At 34.8% G+C, this 24,099-nt stretch overlaps 2 protein-coding genes across 2 annotated transcripts in view; one reads left to right on the forward strand and one right to left on the reverse strand.

Moving 5' to 3' along the window:
* Positions 1 to 18,689, reverse strand: part of LOC144440387 (CD276 antigen homolog) — a 28,635-nt gene extending 9,946 nt beyond the window's left edge. Inside the window, exons 1-2 of the mRNA XM_078129756.1 lie at positions 18,529 to 18,689; positions 8,441 to 8,833 (exon numbers count right to left, since the gene is read on the reverse strand). Of these exons, the coding sequence (XP_077985882.1) occupies positions 8,441 to 8,833; positions 18,529 to 18,577 (442 nt within the window). The 5' untranslated portion in view covers positions 18,578 to 18,689. The remainder of the gene's footprint in view (positions 1 to 8,440; positions 8,834 to 18,528) is intronic.
* A 473-nt stretch (positions 18,690 to 19,162) lies between these two features.
* Positions 19,163 to 24,099, forward strand: part of LOC144439868 (nephrin-like) — a 41,651-nt gene continuing 36,714 nt past the window's right edge. The window contains exon 1 of the mRNA XM_078129103.1: positions 19,163 to 19,317. Within this exon, the coding sequence (XP_077985229.1) occupies positions 19,251 to 19,317 (67 nt within the window). The 5' untranslated portion in view covers positions 19,163 to 19,250. The remainder of the gene's footprint in view (positions 19,318 to 24,099) is intronic.

Genomic DNA, 24,099 nt, shown 5'->3' on the forward strand with positions numbered 1-24,099 from the left:
AGATCAACTCAGGGCCGATTCTTAACTACATGTACATACCACAGGCATATGTGAACATTTATGGTTTAATTAAATTATAATCAATATTAATTATAATCATGTATCATTGTGCTCCCCTAGTTTTCTAAAAATAGTTACATATTGTTCTCATCCGTTTTCAGTGTCTAGAAGTAAACTGAATTTTCTTTATCTTTCAAGGACAATTTCTAAGTATAATGAACTTTACCTCCAACATGTGTCTTAACTCCTTAGCTGAAGTTAGCATTCTTAGTAAGAATCCGAGGCCAAGCCAGATATTTTGTGTTATTTCAAGTCAGTTCACTTCACACATATAGTGACCACCCTTGTATATTATTTGAGTTGACAATTAGTACTAAATGTTCAGCCATTAAATAATCAATAAAATAAACAATGAATTTTGCCTTAAGCTAGAACAAGTACTGTGTTTTGTTCTCCGTTCACAAATCAATCTTACTTAAAACACAAACCACAACACAAATCCATTTCTGTAATGTGAACATTCTCTGATTCAAGATAAGTACCTACTTTTTAAGATCTCAAATTTTGCTTATGTTGGGCTTAAGGTTACTTCTTTACTTTGGGGTGGCCTAAACTAAAGGGAGGGTCCCTTATAAACTTTGTCAACTCCAGGACAAAGGTCACAGACAGCTCTGTGTAAGGTTAGCGTGTGAATGGAACGTAATTTACAGGGACAACTCGGGTACTCATTAGTAAATCTGCCTGAGGCTTAAACCAACAAATTGATGTACTCACAGGGACAAATATCCCTGCTTTGTCAAAAATCCTGCCAAGTGTCATTTTAGTGTTTATGCCTAAGTTTTAAAACCTCTCCAACATCATGGGCAAATCTAGTAAATTTACACTTAAGATGTAAAATCTTTTTGTCAAACAAAAAAAAAAAAAGAGAAAGAAAAGAAAATGTCTGTGTTTATTCAGATTGTTAGAAAAACAAAATGTCTGCCAAAGTGTCTTTCTGTTCTAATCAATACCAAATTCTTTCCTGTGCATTTCTGAATTTCCAGTTATCGAATGAACAGTTTCCAGTAAAAATCACTTATCCTTTGACATAATTTCTTTGTTCAAAATAAAACTTTACTGAAAGCCCAGTTAGGGCTGGGATGAAAGTTTGGGACTTAAAAACAGGTGTCAGGCAGAGCTATAGAAAAAGTTAGTCCACAACGAGAACATTATCCTATGTAATTCACTGATTAGATAACGCTGAAAATGAGAACTTGGGATTGAATCATGAGCCTTTAACAGAAAATCAGTTGTCTGACAAAGCTACAGCACAAAAGAATGACCCTCTGTATAACGCATACAGTACCACTGATAAATTAATAATCTGCGAGAACTTGGGGCTAAATTATGGCCCTTTAAAAATGTTGCCTGGCATAGTTATAAAAGAATTGGTCCTTAAACAATCAGAGAGTGGTCCTATGTAATCCTAATAGTTCCATCGACAACTTAAATGCAACACTAATGTGGGAACATAGGACTGAATTGTGTGCCTGTAACAACAAGCCATGGGAAGTTACAGCTACCTGAGGGCTTAAGACTGTCCAGTCAAACATTAGTCATCGAGTGAAACTGTCTGCAACTACAGTAACCAGAAAGTTATTGAACAATTTAGGGGATTTAATTATCACTTCTACAAGCTGTAAGTGAAATGGGGACATAAAAAGTGACTTTTGTACTACTTGGGTTATCGTGACTAGAATGAAAAAAACCTACATACTTCACGTCGTCTGATATAATGAATTAAACGTACTTAAAACACCAGTATGTGTTGTCTGGATGTAAAACATGAATAATTGATGAGGGACGTTTACGTTTATTGACTATAACCTTTTTACGTTATGAGTTAAGTACCCAGTATGCAAACACTGACTATGCGATTATTGTTTGTAATGATTGGTTATACCTTTACGACATTCTGGACTGAATTTAAAGATAAAAGGCCACACAATGCAGAGTTTTGAAGAAAGTGGCCATTTATCAACGAATGGGTGATGGCTTGAATGATTCCAGAGAAGTGTTTCTGCCCCCTTGGCATAGTTTTTCTATGGTTTTGAAAGAGTTGAGAGTCAGACAGAATGGAATCCAAGCAAATTGACAAAATCGTTCATTCATTTTTAGAGTTATTTTGAAGAGGAATGAGTATCGTGTTGTCAAGAATCCACAGTAACTTGAGATAAATTTGACTTTTTCAAGTATTAAATGTTAAAAAGATAAACAATAAATGTTCAGAATTTGGAAGAAATTGCTGCAAACCCAGATCATACGTACACTTTGAAGGTACATAGAGGATAGATTTGCTAAGTACAATGTATGATCTTTTTTTGTCTGGTCTTTTTTTTTGATTATTTGATTGCCTAAATATATTACCCCATCCCTTTGCTTTAGCACCTCACATTACCCCACAAATGACTTGCAAGAGAACTAGAAATATCCAAGAAAGGAAACAGTTATGGAGCAGTTTGCACAACACCATGACGGTTTCAGGAAACTTAGATGAAGTTTTAGCTAAATTTGATTTCAAAATTTTTGAATGTTTGATTGCCTGAATATATCACCCATTGTTTTAACACCTAACATTACCCCACAAAAGAGCAAGAGAAATAGAAAACCTACAAAGGAAATAACAAAGAAAGGACACAGTGTTGGAGCAGCTTGCCCTTTGACAGTGTAAGCCACCATGTAATCATGTACCACTCGCAACTTAAAGCATAGTGACATACCATAAGTGGTAGACCATACGTTAATATCCCATCGATCAAGTTTCAATATACTTCATGTGAGTTACAGGTAAGCACGTCCACCCCACAGCTCTACGAAATACAGTCACGTTACGCTTTGTTGGTCTCCACTAAGGTATGAAACAACGTACCTCACAGCAACCAAATAGCCTATAGGCTAATTGCAGTCTAAAAAGCTAAAGACAACATTTTTGTGTGTCGGTAAACTTTTTGTTCCTGAGCTATCTTTGCGGAGACATTAAAAAAACACAATAACTGGATGGGGTCATGCCAAGTGTAAGAATTTATAAACACTACAAACTACTCTTTGCCCTGGTGTATACACTTATAGCAAGCAAGTCAGAAAATGTAACCAACTTGCTGAAAATGTTTCAATTCTTCATTTGAACGAATTTTTGTTGTGGTATTTGTGTACAGAGATTTAATTGTTCTGGTTGTCTTTTCACAGGTAAACAATCTATAAAATGTACAACACATAAAAAAATGGGGTGTTTGCAAAAAAAATGTACATTATAAATATTTTAATAAAAGCCGAATACTATAAACCAGGAAAGTTTCATTTAAGATTTATTTTCACTTACTTCGTTGAACAACAAAAACGCAAAAATAAGTAGTGACTAAAATGCCATTTCATAGGAGAACACAACGTACAAGTCTGGTAATTAGTGAAAATGAGTCTTTCAGAACCAGATGAAAACTAAAAATCGCAAAATTTTTACGTAGTATATTTCGCAGTTGAGGTTGTTGTTTTAGTGCTAGATAAAGGAATTTTATTGCACTAGTTCCAGCTGTTACAGTTTTTATTTTTTTTAATTTTTACAGCCTACTAAATCCTGCAGAAGGAATTTTTTCCCTGAAGACATATTTGAAACAAAGACTTTAATGCTCTTGATGACAATTTTCTGGACTTTACTGTTGATTTGTTAAGTATACCAAAATTAACTACAATAATCAGCTGATAGCAGATAACAGCTGTTCATTTTTTATCTCTATTTAGTCTTCTGAAAGTTCAATTCTGATTGGCTTCAATCACTCTCTCAGCCAATTACGATTGATGTTATAAATGTACATGGGGAATCTGACCAATGGTGGTGGTGGTCAATTGTATCATATGCATGGTTAGTCAACACACTTTGTCAACAGGAAATCGACTGATTTTGAACAAATTCACAGGAAAAAAAAGAATAGCTGTTCTGTCATGCTTGCATTCCCCTTTATTATCAGAATGACCCCCACCCCCCAGTTTATTTATTTATTAGCAATGAAGGAAGGCCAAAAGTCTGTTTACCTACACAAGATAATGTGTTCACATTTAGTTAAAAAATTTGTATTGCATTGTATGTAGATTGATTTTCCCTCAAAAAACAAAACTAATTGGAACAAAATACCATTTTTTGTAGTCATGCAATTATATCCACTAATTGGTACATTTTTCTAGGGATTTGTTTCCTGAATCATGGCCAAAAAAACATGTTTACTTACACAAGGCTATGTTTCTTAAATTTCACAAACTCAAAATACTGGAAATAACTTTATCTCAAATATCAAAATACTCTGTTGCCTACAAAATATGATATCAACTTTATTCATCCTCTTGACTATTGCTTTCAAAAAAGTTGTAGGAGATTATGTTCGAAGTTCACAAAAAGTGAAATATTTGTCCGAGGTCAATATTCAATCCTGTCGGTAACACCTATTTTTCAAAACAGTTTAAGTTGTCACTTTTTCTTTCAGCTGACAAATTCTATTGTCACAAACCATTGTTTAAGCTACAGTCGTGCCAACATCTCCTGTTGTACGTACAACCCTACAATGTTTATTTTTCGTGACAGCTGAAAAATTAGACGACCTAACAACACTAAACTGAAGTCAAGTATAATGTCAACGTGAAGAGAAACATCAGATCACCTTGTAAACAAACTGCAGCAACAGAATTACTGAAACTTTTTGCACCTAAGATAGATATAAATATTTGTATGTAGATGGATGTTACGAGGAGCAGTGTGTTTTAATTGTTTGAGCTTTTAATTTTCCCTTTGTTGTATTGTATTAGGGTTAATAGGCATAAGAACACCTGGGAGGTGTATTTTTAGAGAATGGAAAACATTTCAAGTGGTTAGATCGCCTTGAGTGTGTCAAATGCCTCCTGGGGGTTTTGCACCAACATAATGTGACTGAGATTACTTCTCTTGTTTGTAGTGAAGCGACTTTATAGTGACCGAGCCTGCATTGTTCGGATGATGGTATCTGACTCACATGGAGCACAATGCGGGCAGGATACATGATTAGGAACCCTCAACTTATTTGGAATTAGAATACCCAGGAAGAGATTACGAAACATTACATCTGCCACGCAGTTGAATGACCGAGTCTATATGAATTTCGAACATTGTCGGTCACTTTGTTGGGCGACAAATTTTCCCAAATTTTCAATGTCATTTTCAAATCGAAGTTGCCACATCAATAGAACTTGCTACATCAATGGAATTCTTTGACCATTTTAGGCAAAAGGAAATAATCTGTCACTGCATAATATATCCGTCAACACTATCACGAAGGTCAAAAGACCGATTTAGAAATCTACTTCAGACATTGTTCACCTCTGTGACAAATAACGTTACAAACAGCATTTCAACAAACACTCTTCTGGTAGTGAAAATCAATTTTGAATGGAAGTTCGTTTATTGTGACCAAAAATATTTCAATTTTTTTTCATTTGACAGTGCAGTGAATTCTAAATGTGTCAGTAACTTGAGTAAGTAATGAAAGATAAAATTTCATATAGCTTGTCCTTTCAAACAACAGTTGGTTCTTTCAGAATGTTTCAGCTGTTTCCATAATTCCAACTGAACATGTAAAGATGTTCCATTCTTCCTGGTTATAGAATTCCTATTTTTATTTATCTAACATATACATTTCCTAACAAATAAAATTGCAAATTAGAATTACATCAAACCATGTTCCTGAATACCTCTGAACCGACAACCATTTTTGTCAAAAATCCAACCAAAAATCTATTTTTGTTTTAAATTATTGCAAATTTTAGGATTAATTTTAGATTAAATTACTTATTTCTTTAACAAAGGTTACAAAACAGACAGGAATAAGCTTTAAATGATCTCAAATTGAAAGTTCATCCAAAATAAAAATGTCAACATTTTTTGGCAGAAATAAAGAATAGCCCATTCATAGTCTGGTATGTCAGTAAATATCCATCATCGATACCACAAATTCTACATCTGCACGTGTACATTTCTAACACAGTTATTGATAAAAGAGAACACCTAGGAATAGTTTAGTGCTGAGATGTTAAATGTTTACCGTACAAGAATCAATTCAATGTCCCTGTGTGTATTTGGGGATACCGTCTGTGCCAAGAACAACAAAGGGTTAGTCTTTTACGGTACTGACTGGCACACACAAAAACACACACAGTGTTGAACTGTGTACACTGTGTCTTGACGTTTTCCTTCTGACAAGAAGTCACCCTGTATGTTTTGGTACCGCCATGATATATTTGTAAAATTCTTTTGATCGTCAAATTTTGATTGAATCAAAAGATGTGTTACGATTAACCTAAAATTCATTGTTTTCTCTCTCCTTTCTCTGTAAATGAAAGTCAAACACAAACTGTGTACATTGTCTTGATGTTTTCCTTCCTACCAAAGTCACCTCCATGTTTGAATAACTACATGACACATTTGTCAAATGCTTTGTAAAGTTCTTAAGATCTGCAAATTTGAATTCAATCACATGTGAACAGTGAAGCCATGATATCTCTAGGTACTGGCTGGCACAAAAACACAATTATGAACTATGTACATGTTGTCATGTATAAAACTAAACCCAGTCCCCCTTTCATAAACGATAAAGTCACCCCAGATCTGTGATTGCCACATATTATAATACCACTTTCTGAACATCAGATTTTCTTAAATTAATTTTGAAATTACGTCTTTACTTTTAACTAAATCTTCCTTTTTCCACTAAAAGTTATTTTCTTTGATGGACCCAATATTTTCTCAGTACAGGCTGGCATAAACAGCGAGTGTATTGGTGTTTCCCCCAAAAAAAGTTGTGCATAATTTGTTTACCAACTATTATGGCATGATTTCCACATTTTCAGATTTGAAATCTGAAGTCTTCTTATTTCTAAATTCTGTTTTTTCTTTTATTTCATAAATCATAGCTGAGCAATTATTCATTCTAGCTTCCGAGTTCATTGCTTCCCAGGTAACACACACCGTCTTACAACTATGTACACAAATTTGATGTTCTACTTCCGACCAAAAGTCAAATTCCGGTGTTTGAATACCTGCATCACATGTTTGCCATAAAAATTGCAAAGGCACTATATAAAGACAGGTTTTTTCAGTAGTTCCTTTGTCAGAAATGATGAAACAGCCTACTAAATTGTCATTGACACAGGATGTCAACAAAACTATCCAGTGCTGAAAACATTTTTGTTAAAGTGGCCATATGGGTGAGGATTGCAGTATTTATTTTGGAATTTCAATTTATAAAGCAATTCTTAACGTGGTTTCCTACCAATGTGAAACAACATATACCAAGTCTGTGTTTCTAACTCAATACATTGCAATAGCATAATAAAATGTGTACAAGAGTTTGTTGTTGTACATACAATAACAAAACTTTTTTACACATCTTTTGGTTTTTGCAATATATTGAGTTACAAACAGACTTCGTCGATCTTGTTTCAGAAATTAAAATCCAAAATAAATACCATATGGCCACTTTACGAATTTTAAATAAGTATAGTGACAAAATTCACATTGTCATTTTCACAAAAAATTCACTTTTAATTTGTGGACTATTGTTCATTTAATTTTTGTTTGTTTTTTTAGTTTTAATTTAATTTGTGAACCATTGTTAATTTTTCAGGTTTTGTTTTTCTTCTCAATTAAAATTTTTAATCATTTGAATAATTTGAGTAACAACATTCACATATTTTCTATTAGAACAATTATCTCCATAGTTTTGAATAATATACTGTGTGTTGTTAATTCTCCAGGTTTTGTTCTGAAAAAGTATTTTAGCAATTCAAATAAGTTAATGACCAATTTCACACAGTTTCTTTGTTACAAAAATGTCTTCAGTAGTATTAATTAGTGCGCTATTGTTAATTTTCCAGGTTTGTGAATATCTTTTTAGTTAATCCTACAAAGTTAAATATTCTGATTATGATCTTTTATATACGAAAGACAATACTGCAGATTTCGCTTGCAAAATTGTGAAAAGAATTGCTTTGTTTTTTGAATGTGACAAAACAAGTCCTGTAAAAACAAGGAAGTGGTTTTTTTTACCATTGTCATGGTATTAGTAAAAATAACATATCAATTTTAACATCAACACTACATTTATCCTGCTACCAGAGTTAGACCAACAGTACAGACAGCATTGTTACCAAACAAATTTGTTTTGGAAAATTGTCAATTTTTACAAATGGTAAAAAAAATTACAATTTTGCATAGACTATAAAAACTGATGACATCCCTTTCAACTGATTAAACATTTTATGAGAAAAAAAGAGGGAAAAACAACCCCAGGTCTCTACCTATAAACTAATGATCACACCTTGAGAACAATAGGGCCATAACCAAAATACAGACATAATAGGGGTAAACAGGATATAAAATACTTACTGTTGACTGTTAAAATTGTACTTTGTGAGTCTTGTTCTTGTGATGGGCCACTGTTTCCATTCAGGATAAAGTTCACTTTGCAATAATACACTGCCTCGTCATACAAATTGATGTTAAAAATTTCCAAAGAAGGTTGTTTTCTGGATAACGTTGATTCGGTTATACTGTATTTGTTTTTATCTGCTTGGATATGTACAACCCCGTTGACTATCATGCCGATAACTTGGTCGTTTCCGTTTACCATCTCCCACTCCACGTACGATGAAACCAACGTGGTTTCAGAGTCTGTGATTGGTTCTGTGTATTCGCAAAAAATAACAACTCGTTCGTCGCCAACATTGGCTGTCTGTTCTTCATTCATTTTTATCTTTACTGTGACTCCATCTGGCAGTCCTGAATAACAGAAATAATTTGCATATGTTAATTTTTTTATGAACTGATAGGAGTACTATGAACTGTTAGCTTGGATGTCAGACATTGAGTCCGGATTAGTGTAGTATATCTAAGATACATATATATCACTCAAACAGCAGACACTTGCATTATAACTGAGCAGAAGATAAAGCTGTATATGTTTGACCTGAAAATATGAGATTTATCTTCTATCTGGTTCAAAACATCAATTTACTACTCTCTGGGGGCTGCAAATTAAGTCACAACAAAAAAAAAATTGGTATTTTCTCCAATTTTCCATTCATTACGCTGTCTAAGGAATAAATAAACTATATCATTGTCTATATTTTTTCCACCTTCAGCAGGAAAATACTTGTGACATTCAGGGTTTTCCACCATTTCTCTTTGACTAGTCTGAACAAAGACAAATACTGTAAACCTGGACATTTTCACTAAAGACTTATTTTCACTAATTTCTCTGGAAAACAAAAAACGCAAAAATGAGTAGTGACAAAAATGTGTTCTTGTACATGAACACAATATACCAGTCTGGTAATTAGAGAAAATTGGTCTTTCAGAACTTGCTGAAGACTGTAAAAATTGCAAAATTTTGTAGTGAAAATATCTAAGTTTATAGTATTTCAAAGTCTTACTTGTGATTGCTCTGAAGCATTTTTTTTCACAGTGAATTTGAATATTTCTGAAATATCCAGATGGCCAAAAAGCCCAAAGGCATGAGAGGAATATAATATGCAGGAAAAACTGTAAGATGGCATTTTTTTATTTTCATTTAAAATTTATTAATATTATTACTGTGATCATAGACTGGAGGGTCTATGCTGTGGTTAGATGAATCTTCAGGAAGCACATTTTTTTCAACAACTCTTCATCCTAGTTACAAATACAAACTACACATCATATAACTAAGTTTACAAGCTGAACAAATTTCGACTGGCATTTTTTATCGGAGTAGGCTAAAATGATTTGATTTTGATAAGATTCTGACCACTATTTCAAAACTTCATACAATGACTCCTAATTTTATTTCTTGATTTCAAAAGAGGATGGGTGTGGGTTTTCTAGAACAAAGTAAAGTGAAAAGTTCAATTTTTTTCAAAGGTAAAATTTGCACAGTAGGGCGTATATTAGATACTGCACCTTTACAAATCAGATATATTTCAGAAACTAAATGGCATCTAAGTACGTCCTTTATTATAACAAAAAATACATGTTTGTATTCCATGAGTGGTAAAATTAAGGAGAAGCATGGAACACTTGACAGTAAAAACTGATCGCTGTGTATTTTCCACGTTTGTGATATCTTTCACTGGATAGAAAACCACTTCAGCGTGACTGGTTGCATGCCAACGGCACAGGATACCTCGACATTTCAAAAGTTTCTGGAGGCAGCTTTCATCGAAATACTTTTAAGGACTCTACAACTGAGAGATTTTGTCGAGAGGTGGTTACATTCATTGAGTTTGACCTTTTTTCTTGTTATTGTTCATGAAACAAATACCTTACAACCAGTAACAAAATTGTTCTGGACAACACACTTCAGATGTATTTTGAAAAGGCATTCCACAAATCTTACAGACATAATTGACACGGCTTAGTAAAAAGAAATGAAATCCATGACAAAATGAAGTCGGCATGGTGTCCTATTGCCCTCTAGATCTTAAGTAAGATTGGCATGTTAAGCTTGCTACCACCAACTGATTTTTAAAGAATGAAACAATAGTAGGGCAGACTGTCGAAGTACTGTGTCCTCTCTTTGGGTTTCACTCAGTTATCATGCCCGGCTTGTTCCCACACCACCTGCCACTTAATGAGTTAATGTCCAACCTTTTTTTGTTTACCTGTTTACTTGTTTATGAAAATAATAACATAAGATTCATAAAACTGACTATGAAATTCAGATTGCTCATCAAAAAATCTGTTGATTTTCTGGTACGTTTCGTGGCAGCTTGGTCACATTTCTGACTGGGAACTGTACATTTTGTACTTTCATGTTATACTTGAAATGAAGAATTTTGAACTTTGTTTCACTGAAAATTGTGGACCTAGAATTTTTGGTAGCTGAAACAGCTTCTTACTTAGTGCTTACTGCTATAGTCTAGTTCCTATACAGTATCGTTAATGATTTACACCTCCACTCACATAGTCTAGTTCCTATAGGGTATCGTTATGATTTACACCTCCACTCACATGTTAGTTAGAAACCACCTTGGCATCCAGACTACTAGTGCTAAAGAGTCACAATGGAATTAGAGTGACTCATTTTCAATAGTAATACAGGTGTAGTACACAGAGTGGAACTCATGGTGACAACCAATAAATTGAATGTTAGTTATTCTTCTGATGTGCCTAGCTGGTAAAATTCTGCCTCAGGTGGAGAATTTACAGCACAGAAGCAAAAGTATACCGAATACTAATGTGGTAATATCAAAGAGAATGTTGTGTTCTTGTCAAAGTTACAGGTGTTATTATAGATTCAGTTACACCGAGATGAGTTCAAATTAAGGTCAAAGCGATAACATATTAGTACGTTACTTTATCCTCACTAACAAATACTACTCTCACTTTCTTGTTCTGCATTGGATTTCATAAACAAGTCACTGAGGTGGCAAACATGTAATGAAGTTTGAACAAATACGTACAGAGTCAGATATTTCATGTTGTTTCTGTCCTCAGTACCCAGGGCTCAAATTTAAATTCTAGTTAGATTTTAAGCCAAGTGACTGTTTCAGCCACAGTTATATTGATTTCTATTGCTCTAACAGACTACCACCTTATACATTTGGTGGTCTTAATATATTGTTTAGTAGTCTGTGTGTCCTGGACTACTGCTAATTTGGTAGTCTAGATACAATGTTTAGAAGTCTGTGTGCCCTAGACAACTGCTAATTTGGTAGTTTAGATACAATGTTTAGTAGTCTGTGTCGTGGACTACTGCTAATTTGGTAGTTTAGATACAATGTTTAGTAGTCTGTGCCCTGGACTACTGCTAATTTGGTAGTTTAGATACAATGTTTAGTAGTCTATGTACCCTGGACTACTGCTAATTTGGTAGTTTAGATACAATGTTTAGTAGTCTGTGTCATGGACTACTGCTAATTTGGTAGTCTAGGCACAGTGTTTAGTAGTCTATGTGCACTGGACTACTGCTAATTTGGTGGTCTAGATACAATGTTTAGTAGTCTGTGTGTCGTGGACTACTGCTAATTTGGTAGTCTAGATACAATGTTTAGTAGTCTATGTGTTGACTACTGCTAATTTGGTGGTCTAGATACAATGTTTAGTAGTCTATGTACCCTGGACTGCTGCTAATTTGGTAGTCTAGATACAATGTTTAGTAGTCTATGTGTCATGGACTACTGCTAATTTGGTAATCTCGATACAATGTTTAGTAGTCTATGTGTCGACTCCTGCTAATTTGGTGGTCTAGATACAATGTTATAGTAGTCTACATGCCGTGGACTATTGCCAATTTGGTAGTCTAGATACAATGATTAACAATTCATGTGTCCTGGACTACTGCTAATTTTCAATCCTTCATCCTAATGTACATTGATCAATACAGTCTCTCACCATAGCATACTTTCAACGTTTTGTTTATCAGCAGCCGAGAACAATTTGTTTGAACTTCAACAGCTTACTGCCCTGTGAGTCTCTTTCCTACCTTTTAGTTCAAACTATGGAACCATTGTAATCAGTGTATCAGAAAAAAGAACTGAGCGGCAGGTGAACAAAAAGTTTGTTTAGATTTTGTATTTGCAGCAAAGATCACTTTTACACTTATCTACCTGTACTAAGCAGATTTTAAACTAACTGTCAGAGACAATAACTTCTAAGTCTTTTACCTGCAGACTTTTTGACAATGGCCTTGAAATTTGATACTAACATAACAGGAAAATCTCTAACATTCTCCACACAGTACAGCTATGAATGATATATGCAAATCGCCTAAGCACACACTACTCTTTCAATTCAAAAAGAGTGTTTACTCTCTGTGAAAGGACATTACTAAGTTGGCTTAGACTTTTATAATGAAAGCAAAAGTCACAATCAAGTTGTTTAAATACCCAAACTAATTTTGGCACTATGGCGTGAAATTATTCGTTGTGAAATCCACAGCATTTCATATCAGGAATTTTTGTCTTTAAGACGTTTCTGACATGTGATCAACAGCTGACAGGACATTGGGATTTTAGTGAAATTACACAAAAATGTCGTTATTTTGTGAGTATTGACTTTGTTTGTTACCATACACTAGGTTTAGCCTTTACCTAATAGTATTTATGTTTCTGTCTGAATATTGTTAAGAGACTACAGTTGATTGCAGTCAACGGAATGTACCGGAATTCAGTAATTCCGGGAATGAAACTTAAACCTTGAATCTAATCTGGACTATTTTGCTAGACATAATCTTTTAAAACCCTTTGATATTTTGGAACAGCTAAATATTTGACCAATGAGAGTACTGATTACCTTCAACTGTGAACATGAAGACGAAGATTCCAGGATAAATCTACCGGAGTTTTCCCAGGTATTTTACTGGATTACACATTAATATTGAGGCTATCAGTGGCTTGTGGAAAAGCATTCAAAGCCATGGATTGCCTCTAGATTAGTCCAACATCAAAATCTAGATATGCAAATCTATCATAATTTTATCTGATTTTTAAACTTTTTATAACCTCTTAAGGGCCATATGGATGAGGACTGGATAGTTATTTTGGATATTTAATTTATAAAACAATTTTATCATGCCTTCCTACTTGAAAAAATGAATGTGAAACAACATTGATAAAGTCTGTGTTTGAAACTAAATACATTGCAAAAAGCTCAAAAATGTGTAAAAAGTTTGTTATCATACGTACAATTAAAAACATTTTACACATTTATCAGCCTTTTGCAATGTATTGAGTTACAAACAAGGACTTGACATATATTGATTAACATTGATTTTTCAAGTAGGAAGCCATGATAAAATTGTTTTATAAATTAAAAACCCAAAATAACTATCCAATCCTCATCCATATGGCAAATAAATAGCAAAAATACTGAAATTTAGATTATTTAATATTTCAATAAGTTACACTGATATGCTTAATAACCCCATGGAAAAAAAAGAGAAAAAGTAAAAGTCTCCATGGATAAATATTACAGATATTAATAGTTTGACAAATCTTAATGGACTCTACCCTAGGGAGATGACATCTGCTCATCAGTAAAACCAGCCTTCTTCTTAGTTATTAGATATACAATTTAGGACAACACTCATTTGAGAATATTTCACTTAATATGAGTTTGCAAGAAAGGAGTTAAACCCAGACAATTCTAAATTATCAATTTGTAGAACATCATAAACAAGTTTTAAAGAGAATTATACAAAAGTAAAAAAAAATGTCGGAAAAAAAAACATAGCTCTCCTCAAAACACCACAGTATAACTATACAGATTTTATGCACTTGTGACCCGTAACAAAAATGATCACACTTCAGCCTTCCAATCTGCGCAAGAACTCGTCTGCCAGCCACAACGCAACAAACTCAGAAGACAAAACCGAGAACCAAGATACATGTAGTTTGTGTTTGACAAACCAAATATGGCTACTGTGGCATGAAACAAATTCAAATTCAAGTACACTATCTATTTTATCAGCTGTTCTCAGTTTCCCCTCTATATCTGTCACCTCCTTGCAAAGTTTATTTTTTCAGAATATGTTGACACATTTACAAGTAACAACACAAATGACAACATATCCTATTGCAGGCGTCACAATACAAGGAGCTAATACATCAAACGTCAAAAACCTAGAAACTGACGCAAGAAATAAAAGGATTTTGACCTTCCATCGACAAATTGTTGAGAAAATTAAACAACTTTGATGAATGATTGGAGACAGTTTTTTTGCCTTGTGTAGAAGAGGTAGGTGGAGAACTGGGTGGCGAGCTGAATAAAACTGATTTTATCGATAACTGTACCTTCCTTTGTTGGAACCGAACAATTGACGCAAGAAATGAAAGATTTTGACCTTCCATCGACATACTGAATGAAAATAAAACAACTTTAGATGAGTGATTGTGCCCAGTTTTTGCCTTACTTAGAAGAGGTAGGTGGAGAATGGGGTGGCAGGCTGAACAAAATTGATTTGTTTCTATCGACGACCATACCCTTCTTTGTTCAGATGTGATCGTAGCCACATAATGGGATAGAGGTAAAGATGAATTGAACAGAAGATGGACATCATAATGTTGTCTTTGAAATTATCAACACAGTGGTTATCCCAGTGGGATATCTTTGTTGGCATTTTGTTCATTTTTTTGTAAAGACGGGAAAACATGGCCTTGGTGTTGTCTGATTCATCCAAATATACTGCTGCCAAAATTTTTTGAGAGACAAACAGGTCGTGATTCACTTGATATATATGTAAAATAACAAATAACTCTTAGTGAAAATTAACCGAATAAGAAATCATATGTTTTCTTTTGCTAAGTTGAAATTAGAATGTTTGTCTTATTAGATTTTGGTAGATGGTAGGGAACCTTGATAAAATGTTGTTCGTAAGCAGGTAAACTCTACCTGAGTTACTTAAGGTTAGGTTCCTTGCCCAGTATTTTTTTTAGGTGGTAAGAAGGTAAAGTATAGCTAAGTTCTGCAGTCACTTTACCAGGGTTCCTTGCCAGCTACCAAACTCTATAAAAGGACAGACCTTCCAATTCATTTGATATGTTTGCTTTTGCTTTACTGTGGAATAACAAACAACATGACTTTTGATATGAAAATTAATTAACCACATGAGAAAACGATCTGTTTTTGCTAAGAATGGTAAGTAGGTAAAATCTACCTTGAATTCCAAAATCATTTTACAAGAGTTTCCTACCAGTATTTTTGTTAAGCGTGGTACGTAGGTAAAATCTATCTTAGTTCCGCAGTCATTTTACAAGGGTTCCCTATCAGTAATTTTGCTAATGGTGGTTAGTAACTAGATAAAATGTACCTGACTTCCCCAGGTTTTTTTTTTCACTAGGGTTTCCTGCTAGTGTTAAAGTCAGGGACAAACAATATTATGATACAATGTACAGGGAAACTGCCATTTATACCCAATCCCCACGATGTCTACGTGCTTTGGACTACTGTTCCCATTGAGCCATGGTTTGGTCTACTGGTAAAAGCATAGTGAATACAATGAACTCTACAATCTTGTTATCACTATCGACATACAGAGTCAAACTCGCCACTCTTGTATAAATACCTGTCGATCCAGATAGATTTTATGTATTTACAGTGGTTGTAACAAGAAATACTATGCTGTTAAGATAAGCATTGACCGGAAAGTGACTGAACTGCATTCAGGGGAAGAATCAACCAAACAACAATATGGTATCAATTCTAAAATTGGCGGCCATGTTTTCTTTTCCATGTCAGAGGTGTATTTTTTGCTTATTACAATTTTCATATACATGCTACCAAACAGAATGATTATAAAAAAATGAAATTGACTAATCGATAGCTTTAATTTTACCAAAAAATTGGAAGACATAAGAACAAAATAATTTATCTTTTAGAAATTTATCTATATTATCTTGTAAATTTTCATCATACCAACATCATTTGCATGTATGTTATGATAATGTTAGTTCAAGTATATGTATGGGAACGAAAATTGTAAATTATTGAGAAATTGTGCTACCTTATGATGACAGCATGGCTATTTGCCTTGATGTACTGAACTGAACTTGAAATCAGATATAAAATAATTCAAATTAGGATTAATAATTAACAAAATCACAGAGAAAACAAATGGAAAATTCCCATAATTTTTGATAGAATATGTTGATAATGGAATAATTTTTTTTTGCCAGGTCGTCATGTCACAAGTATTGTCATTACCAATTTTGACTTTAAAGTTGGGACAAAACTGTGTAAATATAAACTACATGTGGTTGGGAAGGTTTTTAATATTCCCATTCCTATCCTAAACGGTCTGTCGGTCGTCACTGCGATTTACTTGCATTGTGTAGCAGCGACCCCCCTTGCTTACAATTCCAATTCGAGTTAGCCGAACTGGAAAATCCCCAGACGTTGCATCGTCAAAGAATACAACACCCAAATTAAAATTTTGTATTCTAAGTTTGAAAAGCGATATTATCAATGGTCAACAGTTGTTTCGGTCAAGTAAAGTCTCTATGGAATTTATGGGACAAAGTTTCCAAATTAATGAACATTTTCCACGGTAAACTGAACGCATTCGTGTCCGTTCAATTAAAAGTCGTTTGTGCAGATCGGCGTAAAGTGTAACCCTTTTCGCAAATCGTTTTGGGCTTGTTACATTTTCGTTTCTAAGACTACAGCAAGACTTTTTACAAGTAAAGTTTTGAGATGGTCAATCAGCGAGTACATGCTTGAATAACTATGAATGAAATCAACTGTCGGCCCGACGTAATTTTTTAACAGCAAGAGTCGTTGAAAAAATATTTTCTCAATGTCATTTTAACGTGGGAACACAGAGTCATGTTTACTTACGGCGCAATCAAGTGACAGTCTAAATAAATAGAAAATAAATTCGAGTTGACAAATGTGGGTGATCACAACTTTTCTTACACAGTGTTAGAAATCGATAAATGGATTTGCGTGCCAAATTTAATGTTGATTTGTAAACGAGAAACAATTATACGACAATGGTCGCCAGTCCAAGCGTGAATCACAAATATAACTCGTGTGTCATTTTTTACGATGATGACAGTTCCGGTCGGGGTGAGAATCCCTGCAAGATCCAGGAAAACCTACTTTAGGGATTATGTTTTGTGTCCGTTGTAAACATAGCCGACTTTAGTGACCGCTGAGACAGATTTTTTGTCTCTGCTTCACAATGTAAAGTAATTACGCAGCTTTTGTGTAAAAAGACGAAAATCACAATGACTCTTGAAAGTGACAACACGGGCTAGAGCTAGAGGTTGGAACGCGAACATGGCCGGCTGTATACAACTGGCTGAAACATGACGATTTGGACAAAATAACAAGGGAGTTGGTATTTTAATGGTTCGAATTCTTGCCTACTGCAACATAACCACATTTTATTTTCTTCTGCCGTGAACTTTGCCTTTGACAATACACAAAACAGTGGCTAAAAACAGTAGTACTTGGCGGCATACAGCTAACTAAATACACGCATAGCGGATCGCATTACAGCTGACATATGCCACCGTATGTCGTGGAGCATCGTTGAAAAACTTTGCCTGCGTACATACTACGTACTCCAGCAAAGTTTTGTGGCTTATTCCAGAATCGTAAATTATCACTTCAAGTCACGGCATTCACTTAAATCAGAAGAATTGGTGTCCAGCCAACCGTGAGATGTAGTGAGTGACCCCTCTGTACGTTTTGTACTCATGAACAGCTGAACGCGGTTTCTAAATTCAATTTAGCTGAATGACAACTATAGCGGTCGGTCAGTCACTGAATTTACAGAAACGCAGGTATCGGACATACCGGTGTGTGGTTCGACGTACTCCGTCCACACTCTCTCTTTCATGGAGGTGGGCAACTGCTAACAAGTGCTGAACCAGGTCGTAAAAACAACAACGACAGTAAAATCAAGACAATCAAAGAAGCAAAGCTTCACTCATGACATTAATTAAACACGTGAAGTAGCACCATAAACACGGTGACTTCAACGGTCAACTTACCCGTTAAAAGTAAGAGTACTACCACGACTGTGTTGATAGGTACGTCCATGATTGACCAGCAGTGACAGCAGAACAACAACGAGATGTTATCACCGTGAGTCCAGTGACGGATCTGGTACTCACCAATGTGTGTGTGTTACCTGACTTCACTGTCGTACACCTCTAGCGGTCGACTGTTACGATGCAGGTTCGTTTTGCTGATCTGATGAAGTTTTTCAGAATAGCGCCCCACAGTGCTCAAGTCGAAAGTGTAATGTTATCTAGGGGGCGCACGTACGTCAAATTTGCTAAACTGGCGTTGTTATGTAAATACATGCTAATAATTGGGAAGGACTTTCTCTAATTATAATCTAATTAGCTATGCAAATGAGAGGTCACCATAATTATGTATTCATATTGCGATAAAAGTCTATATGAAGTTATGCATTACCAAAAGTGGTGCCTTTTTATTCAATCTTAATTCATAGAACTAAAGGAGACATTTTTGAAGCCATAGCGCCGTCTTTCTACCAGATATGACACGTATTACCGAACTACTTTATCAGCTCCCCGCGGACGCACACAATACCCATCAGGTGTACTTAGAATGCGGAAGTGGAAAGTAGAAGCACTATTTAGCATGGAGGTATGGAAATTGATTAGCAGACGGCGTTACGAGCTAATACTATATGCCATAAGGAGACCTATCTAAACACTATAACAACAACCATCTCATAGCCAGCATGGATTTCTCTATAACTCACAGGTGCAATATCATACGGACATGGCTTCTGATCTCTATACTTTCAGGTAATATTTTAAAACTAACTCTTGGCTTGTTCTGATTTTCACAATCGTTTTGTGTGTGAGGGAAAGGTGTTAATGTTGGCATTGTCAATGTCATGTTATGGAAGTGTTGTAAGTGTTGTTACCACACTATTCATTTCTCTACTTTAAAAACAACTGAAAGATATTTATGTATTTCACTGAGTTGTTTCTGTATGTAGGTGAATATCGGATAATATTAGATTGCGAGGAATTACACAACTTTAGTTGGATTTTCAAACATCAGATATGGCTTGGATTGTCGGCTGTTTACGACTCGACCCGGTCGTCGTGTGTTCCAAATCAGAGAGGTGTACAGTTTCCAAAACAATAGATCCGCAAACAATTACATCGTATTTAAGAGAATGGCGTCGCCAGCTCACACGAAGCAATTGAAACTGATGTAGAAAGCTATGTTTTTCTCCAAGCGGGGGCTCGTATTGTAAATGGTACCACCTCGCGATCCTGTTGACTTTCACAGCATCGCAGAGGTCGCTCGGTGTGTGGACATTTGAGAGTAAATGTTCCTCACCAATGGATTTTAATTTCGCGTTCAGATCGGAGACAAGTTCAACAGAACATACCCAGCAGGCAGAAACATGTCTTGAGTCGCGAACAGCAGGAGACGTTTCGAATATCAACTTTTTGTCGGCAACAGTCAGTGTTATATTTATCTGTCCTGTGCAGTGTTGTTCTCGGTTGAAAGCAAACGCTTCAGTTACCGGCTTTTACAGTTTGAATGCAAATGCTAAATTCAGTTAATCAGCGGTTTCCTAATCCCCATTACTAATGTGTGTTGTTTTTTCAAAAGTATCCATAAGGAAGAAAGAGCGTTTCCTTTTGCAATCGAACTGCGAAGCCATGATTATCTAAATCCGTATACATATAAAATAAGAGGGGGAGACGATCTTTGATGAAACTTAATACACCTGATGCAAAATTCATAAGCGATCACGAGTAAAACCCAAAACATTTCACGAATCTATCAAAATTGCAATATTTGATGTTTTTTATTCTCACTGGCATTCACATTTGTCATGCAGGCAAATTGAGTGCCAGAAATATAGCTGGTGGAATGTTTTTCTTACTAAATATAAACAAACTGCTTCAAGCACTCGAAATCTGACTAACCAGTGCTGCCTAATCCAGGCTTGAAATTGGTAATCCGACATGCTAGTGAACTGATACTGCGGACTACATGATCATTTCAAAAATCGAAATGTCAGTCCTTTCAAATGCACTTCTCTTGTATTTGCCAATTTTGTTTGCGGCTCATTTCACTTGATTTCTTAATGAAATTTTACAATTTTATTAATCTGACAGGACCTTAAACAATAATTGCTTGATTATGAACAGAATTAATTTCACAAATACAAAGAAATTGATACTCGCAACACAATTTCACAGAAGATTAAATTGTCATCAGGTATAATTTAATTTTGATATGTTAGTTCAACTCAGTTGTTGGAAATCAAAATGAGCTCTTGTTCCAACTACTACTGTTGTGCAAAGAACTGTGATTTTGTAATATTACATAAGACTTTAACTAAAAACATGGCTTCTTTTGTTACCACTTGTCTGAATATTTCAGTGGTTACTTCATTGAAATGTATGTGTCGAATTTAAACAATACAGGCTACAGTTCAAAAATACTATGACATGGTTATTATGACCTCAATTGTAACATCTGTGGATTGAATGTAACTTCTCTGGAAGACATTTCTTGAACAAATGTTTGAATTTTTTGTAAATTTTTTTAACAGTACAACTTCATTTTAGACACATTTCATAGACATATACACAGTAGATAGAATCTAGTCAAAGTTTTGCTTTTCAGACTATATTTTTTTAACAAATTCTTGAACTTTTGAGAATTTTTTAAACAGTTTATCGTTATTTTCGACACAACCCATAGACAAAAATATAATGGATGAAAGTATGTCAAAATTTGGAATTTCCTGATATTTCTTCAACAATTTTGTGAATTTTGTAAATTTTTGAAAATTTTCTATCATTGGAATTTTTATTATTTTAGACACAACTTGGATGTACGATAGTTGAAAGCCTGTCATAATTTTAAATTAGTAGTCAAATGTTCTGTTCATATTTAAAATCTCATCCAGACAGATTTTATAGGAATGTGTCATGTTCATGTTACTTTTTATGTTGGCAATAAAACATTTACAGGATGTAGTGGCCAGTATTTTTTTCCTATATAATTCCCACTTAGACACTATTCCTCTACACACTTCAGTCAAATAGGCAATTTCAAAAAAATATTTTTTTTTTCACTTTGTCTAGAATTTTGGCAATGAAAATGATAGTTATTGAAAACGTTGGAAATTTTCTTCACATCCTGTAAACATCTCTCGATTTCATAATGTTGAACTCAAAGTCAAAGTTTAAAACTTGAATTCGCTCAAAAGTTAGCCAGGAAACTCCTTGTGATGTTACTATCTCAAGTAGTGTAGTGATATCCTTTATCAAATCTTAAGATTTGTCTTTCATGATTTGATACTGCATCTAGACTATATCTCAAGATTCTCTGGCTTGGTGCTGAGAGCTTCTTGAGATAGTGGAGAGCTTCTTGAGATAGTGGAAACACCAAGACAAGTCTCTGGCCTCACATGAAGTTAGACTGTAGTTAGACTGTAACTATAAAACTTAGATATGTCATGTTGTGTAGCCGTATCAGGCTAGTGAGTGCTGGCTGATAGCATGGCACGAAATGTATCTTAGACAGACTAACCTGCTGTACGATACAAATAAAACTAATTTTAACTACTACCAATATTTGCAGTAGATTATTCATGATCAGTTCAAGTAGTGAACCACTCCCATGTTTACAGGAGAGAGAAAATAGATTAAGATGAATGAAGGAAGCAGAACGAAAGTAGACATGTTAACAAACTGAGAAAGTTAAAAACTAACAAAACTAAACCCACGGTGTTTAAGTTAAAGGTACGTGTGTAGTCATGTTAATGTATAGATATAGATGGCGTATTTACCAGTTTGTATTCATCACTAAGGTGGGGGAGAAATCACCAATTTTTTTCACAAAATGTATGATTTTTGGACTTTATACAATATGAGATACATTGTGTTATTCAGCTCTAGTGTACTCCTGGTGGGTAGGGCAGCACGACACGCTGTATCTTACAACTACATAGTTTTTTTCCTACCAGTGAGAATACATTTTATTCATATTTACCATTAGCCTTAGCCTGGATGCCAACGGTGGTCTCCTAACTGAGTGGAGGTGTAAATCATAACGATACCGTATCTATAGGAACTACTACTACGAGACTACAGTAGCCTAGAATCCAGACCTATTGGGATTTTGAATTTTGCCTTTCAGATAGGGAAACAACGAATGCAAAACACCCTTTCATATGGACTCCAGGTTAACTTAACACTAGCCATACTTCCCTAAATACTGAATGAGTGAAAATAAAATAAATAATAAAAAAAAAAGTGAAAATTTGTCCCGGCAAAATAATTTTCAGTGAAAGTGTAATCCCTTGAAATTAAAGTATTCAATGATAAAGAATTAGGACGTCTGACTGGCGATAGATTTTGGATCTATCATCAGGCAAAATTGTACCTTATGGGTGTCTTGAAGAGACTCCATTCTATCAGAGTGAGTATCAAGTATTTTGTTAGCCCAGAGACTTGGCTGTTCAGTTTGACAATGTTGTTAAAAGCCAGTATGTTGTTTTGTCAAATAGCCAAGTTTCTGGGCTAGTAGTAGAACATTTTACTTGTTTGAGTTGTGAGGTTGTTTTGAAGTTGAACAATCACTTTTACTGAAGTCGTTCCTACAAATGAGATACCAATAAATAATTGTATAAATATGGTTGCAATCATATCAAATCGTCCAACTTTTGATGTCATCAAGCCAAAACATACCTTACGGGTGTCCAAGTATCTCATGCATGCTATTGTATGCTAGACACCCCCAAGAGTAAACGTCCCAAAGGACACTACACAAAGATGGTGTACCAACAATATTGGCAGCCCCTTTCATTCACGTATCTTGATGTTTGGTATGGAGAATCAACACATCATTTGTCCAGTGTCAGTCCTGTCCCAAATAGCTGTGACACCTTTCTACTTTAGAGTCTAAATCAAATGTTAGTATAACATTTCCACTAGCTGTCTAGGTGATGAAAGACGAAGGACACACAATATTTGGTAGCCATGTTTTAGGCTAATCCTGACTACAGGCAGTGTTGAATTCAATGTAAAGTCTAGCTAGTTATGTTGTAGCTTAGCTGCAATTTTGTGTTGTTTCTTCCCCCCCCCCCCTTTTTCTCCACGTATTTTGTTCAGCTGTGTTAGCAGACAATGTATTACCGAGAGCACCAAAAGACATATATTTTTTAAGAGTCACTCAAATGAATTAGTCAGCCATTTTTCTCTTGGGGAAAGTTGACTTTTATAGAAAAATTAGCATGCTTATTCTGCCTGGCTAATATTATATCATAGACCCTACTGAACACAATTCTTCACGACGTCTCAGTGCAATGCAGAGCTAGAGCTGACCGGGTGTTTTGCGAGAGTTCTTTCTAAGTTCCGAGGGAGCATGAATTTTACCTGGGAAGGAGTGTCTATGATTAAATCAATTAATACATACTGCATAATAGCGTGTTTTTTTTGTAATAGGAAATATTGCAACTGGCTTGAAAAACTGGCTTGAAAAAGTGTGTGCCAGAGAGCCAAATCTCTGAGCTAACTTCCCGATGTTACCAGGATTCTACATAGTCT

Source organism: Glandiceps talaboti, chromosome 9 (assembly GCF_964340395.1).
Source record: "Glandiceps talaboti chromosome 9, keGlaTala1.1, whole genome shotgun sequence".
In the NCBI taxonomy this organism is placed as follows: domain Eukaryota; kingdom Metazoa; phylum Hemichordata; class Enteropneusta; family Spengelidae; genus Glandiceps; species Glandiceps talaboti.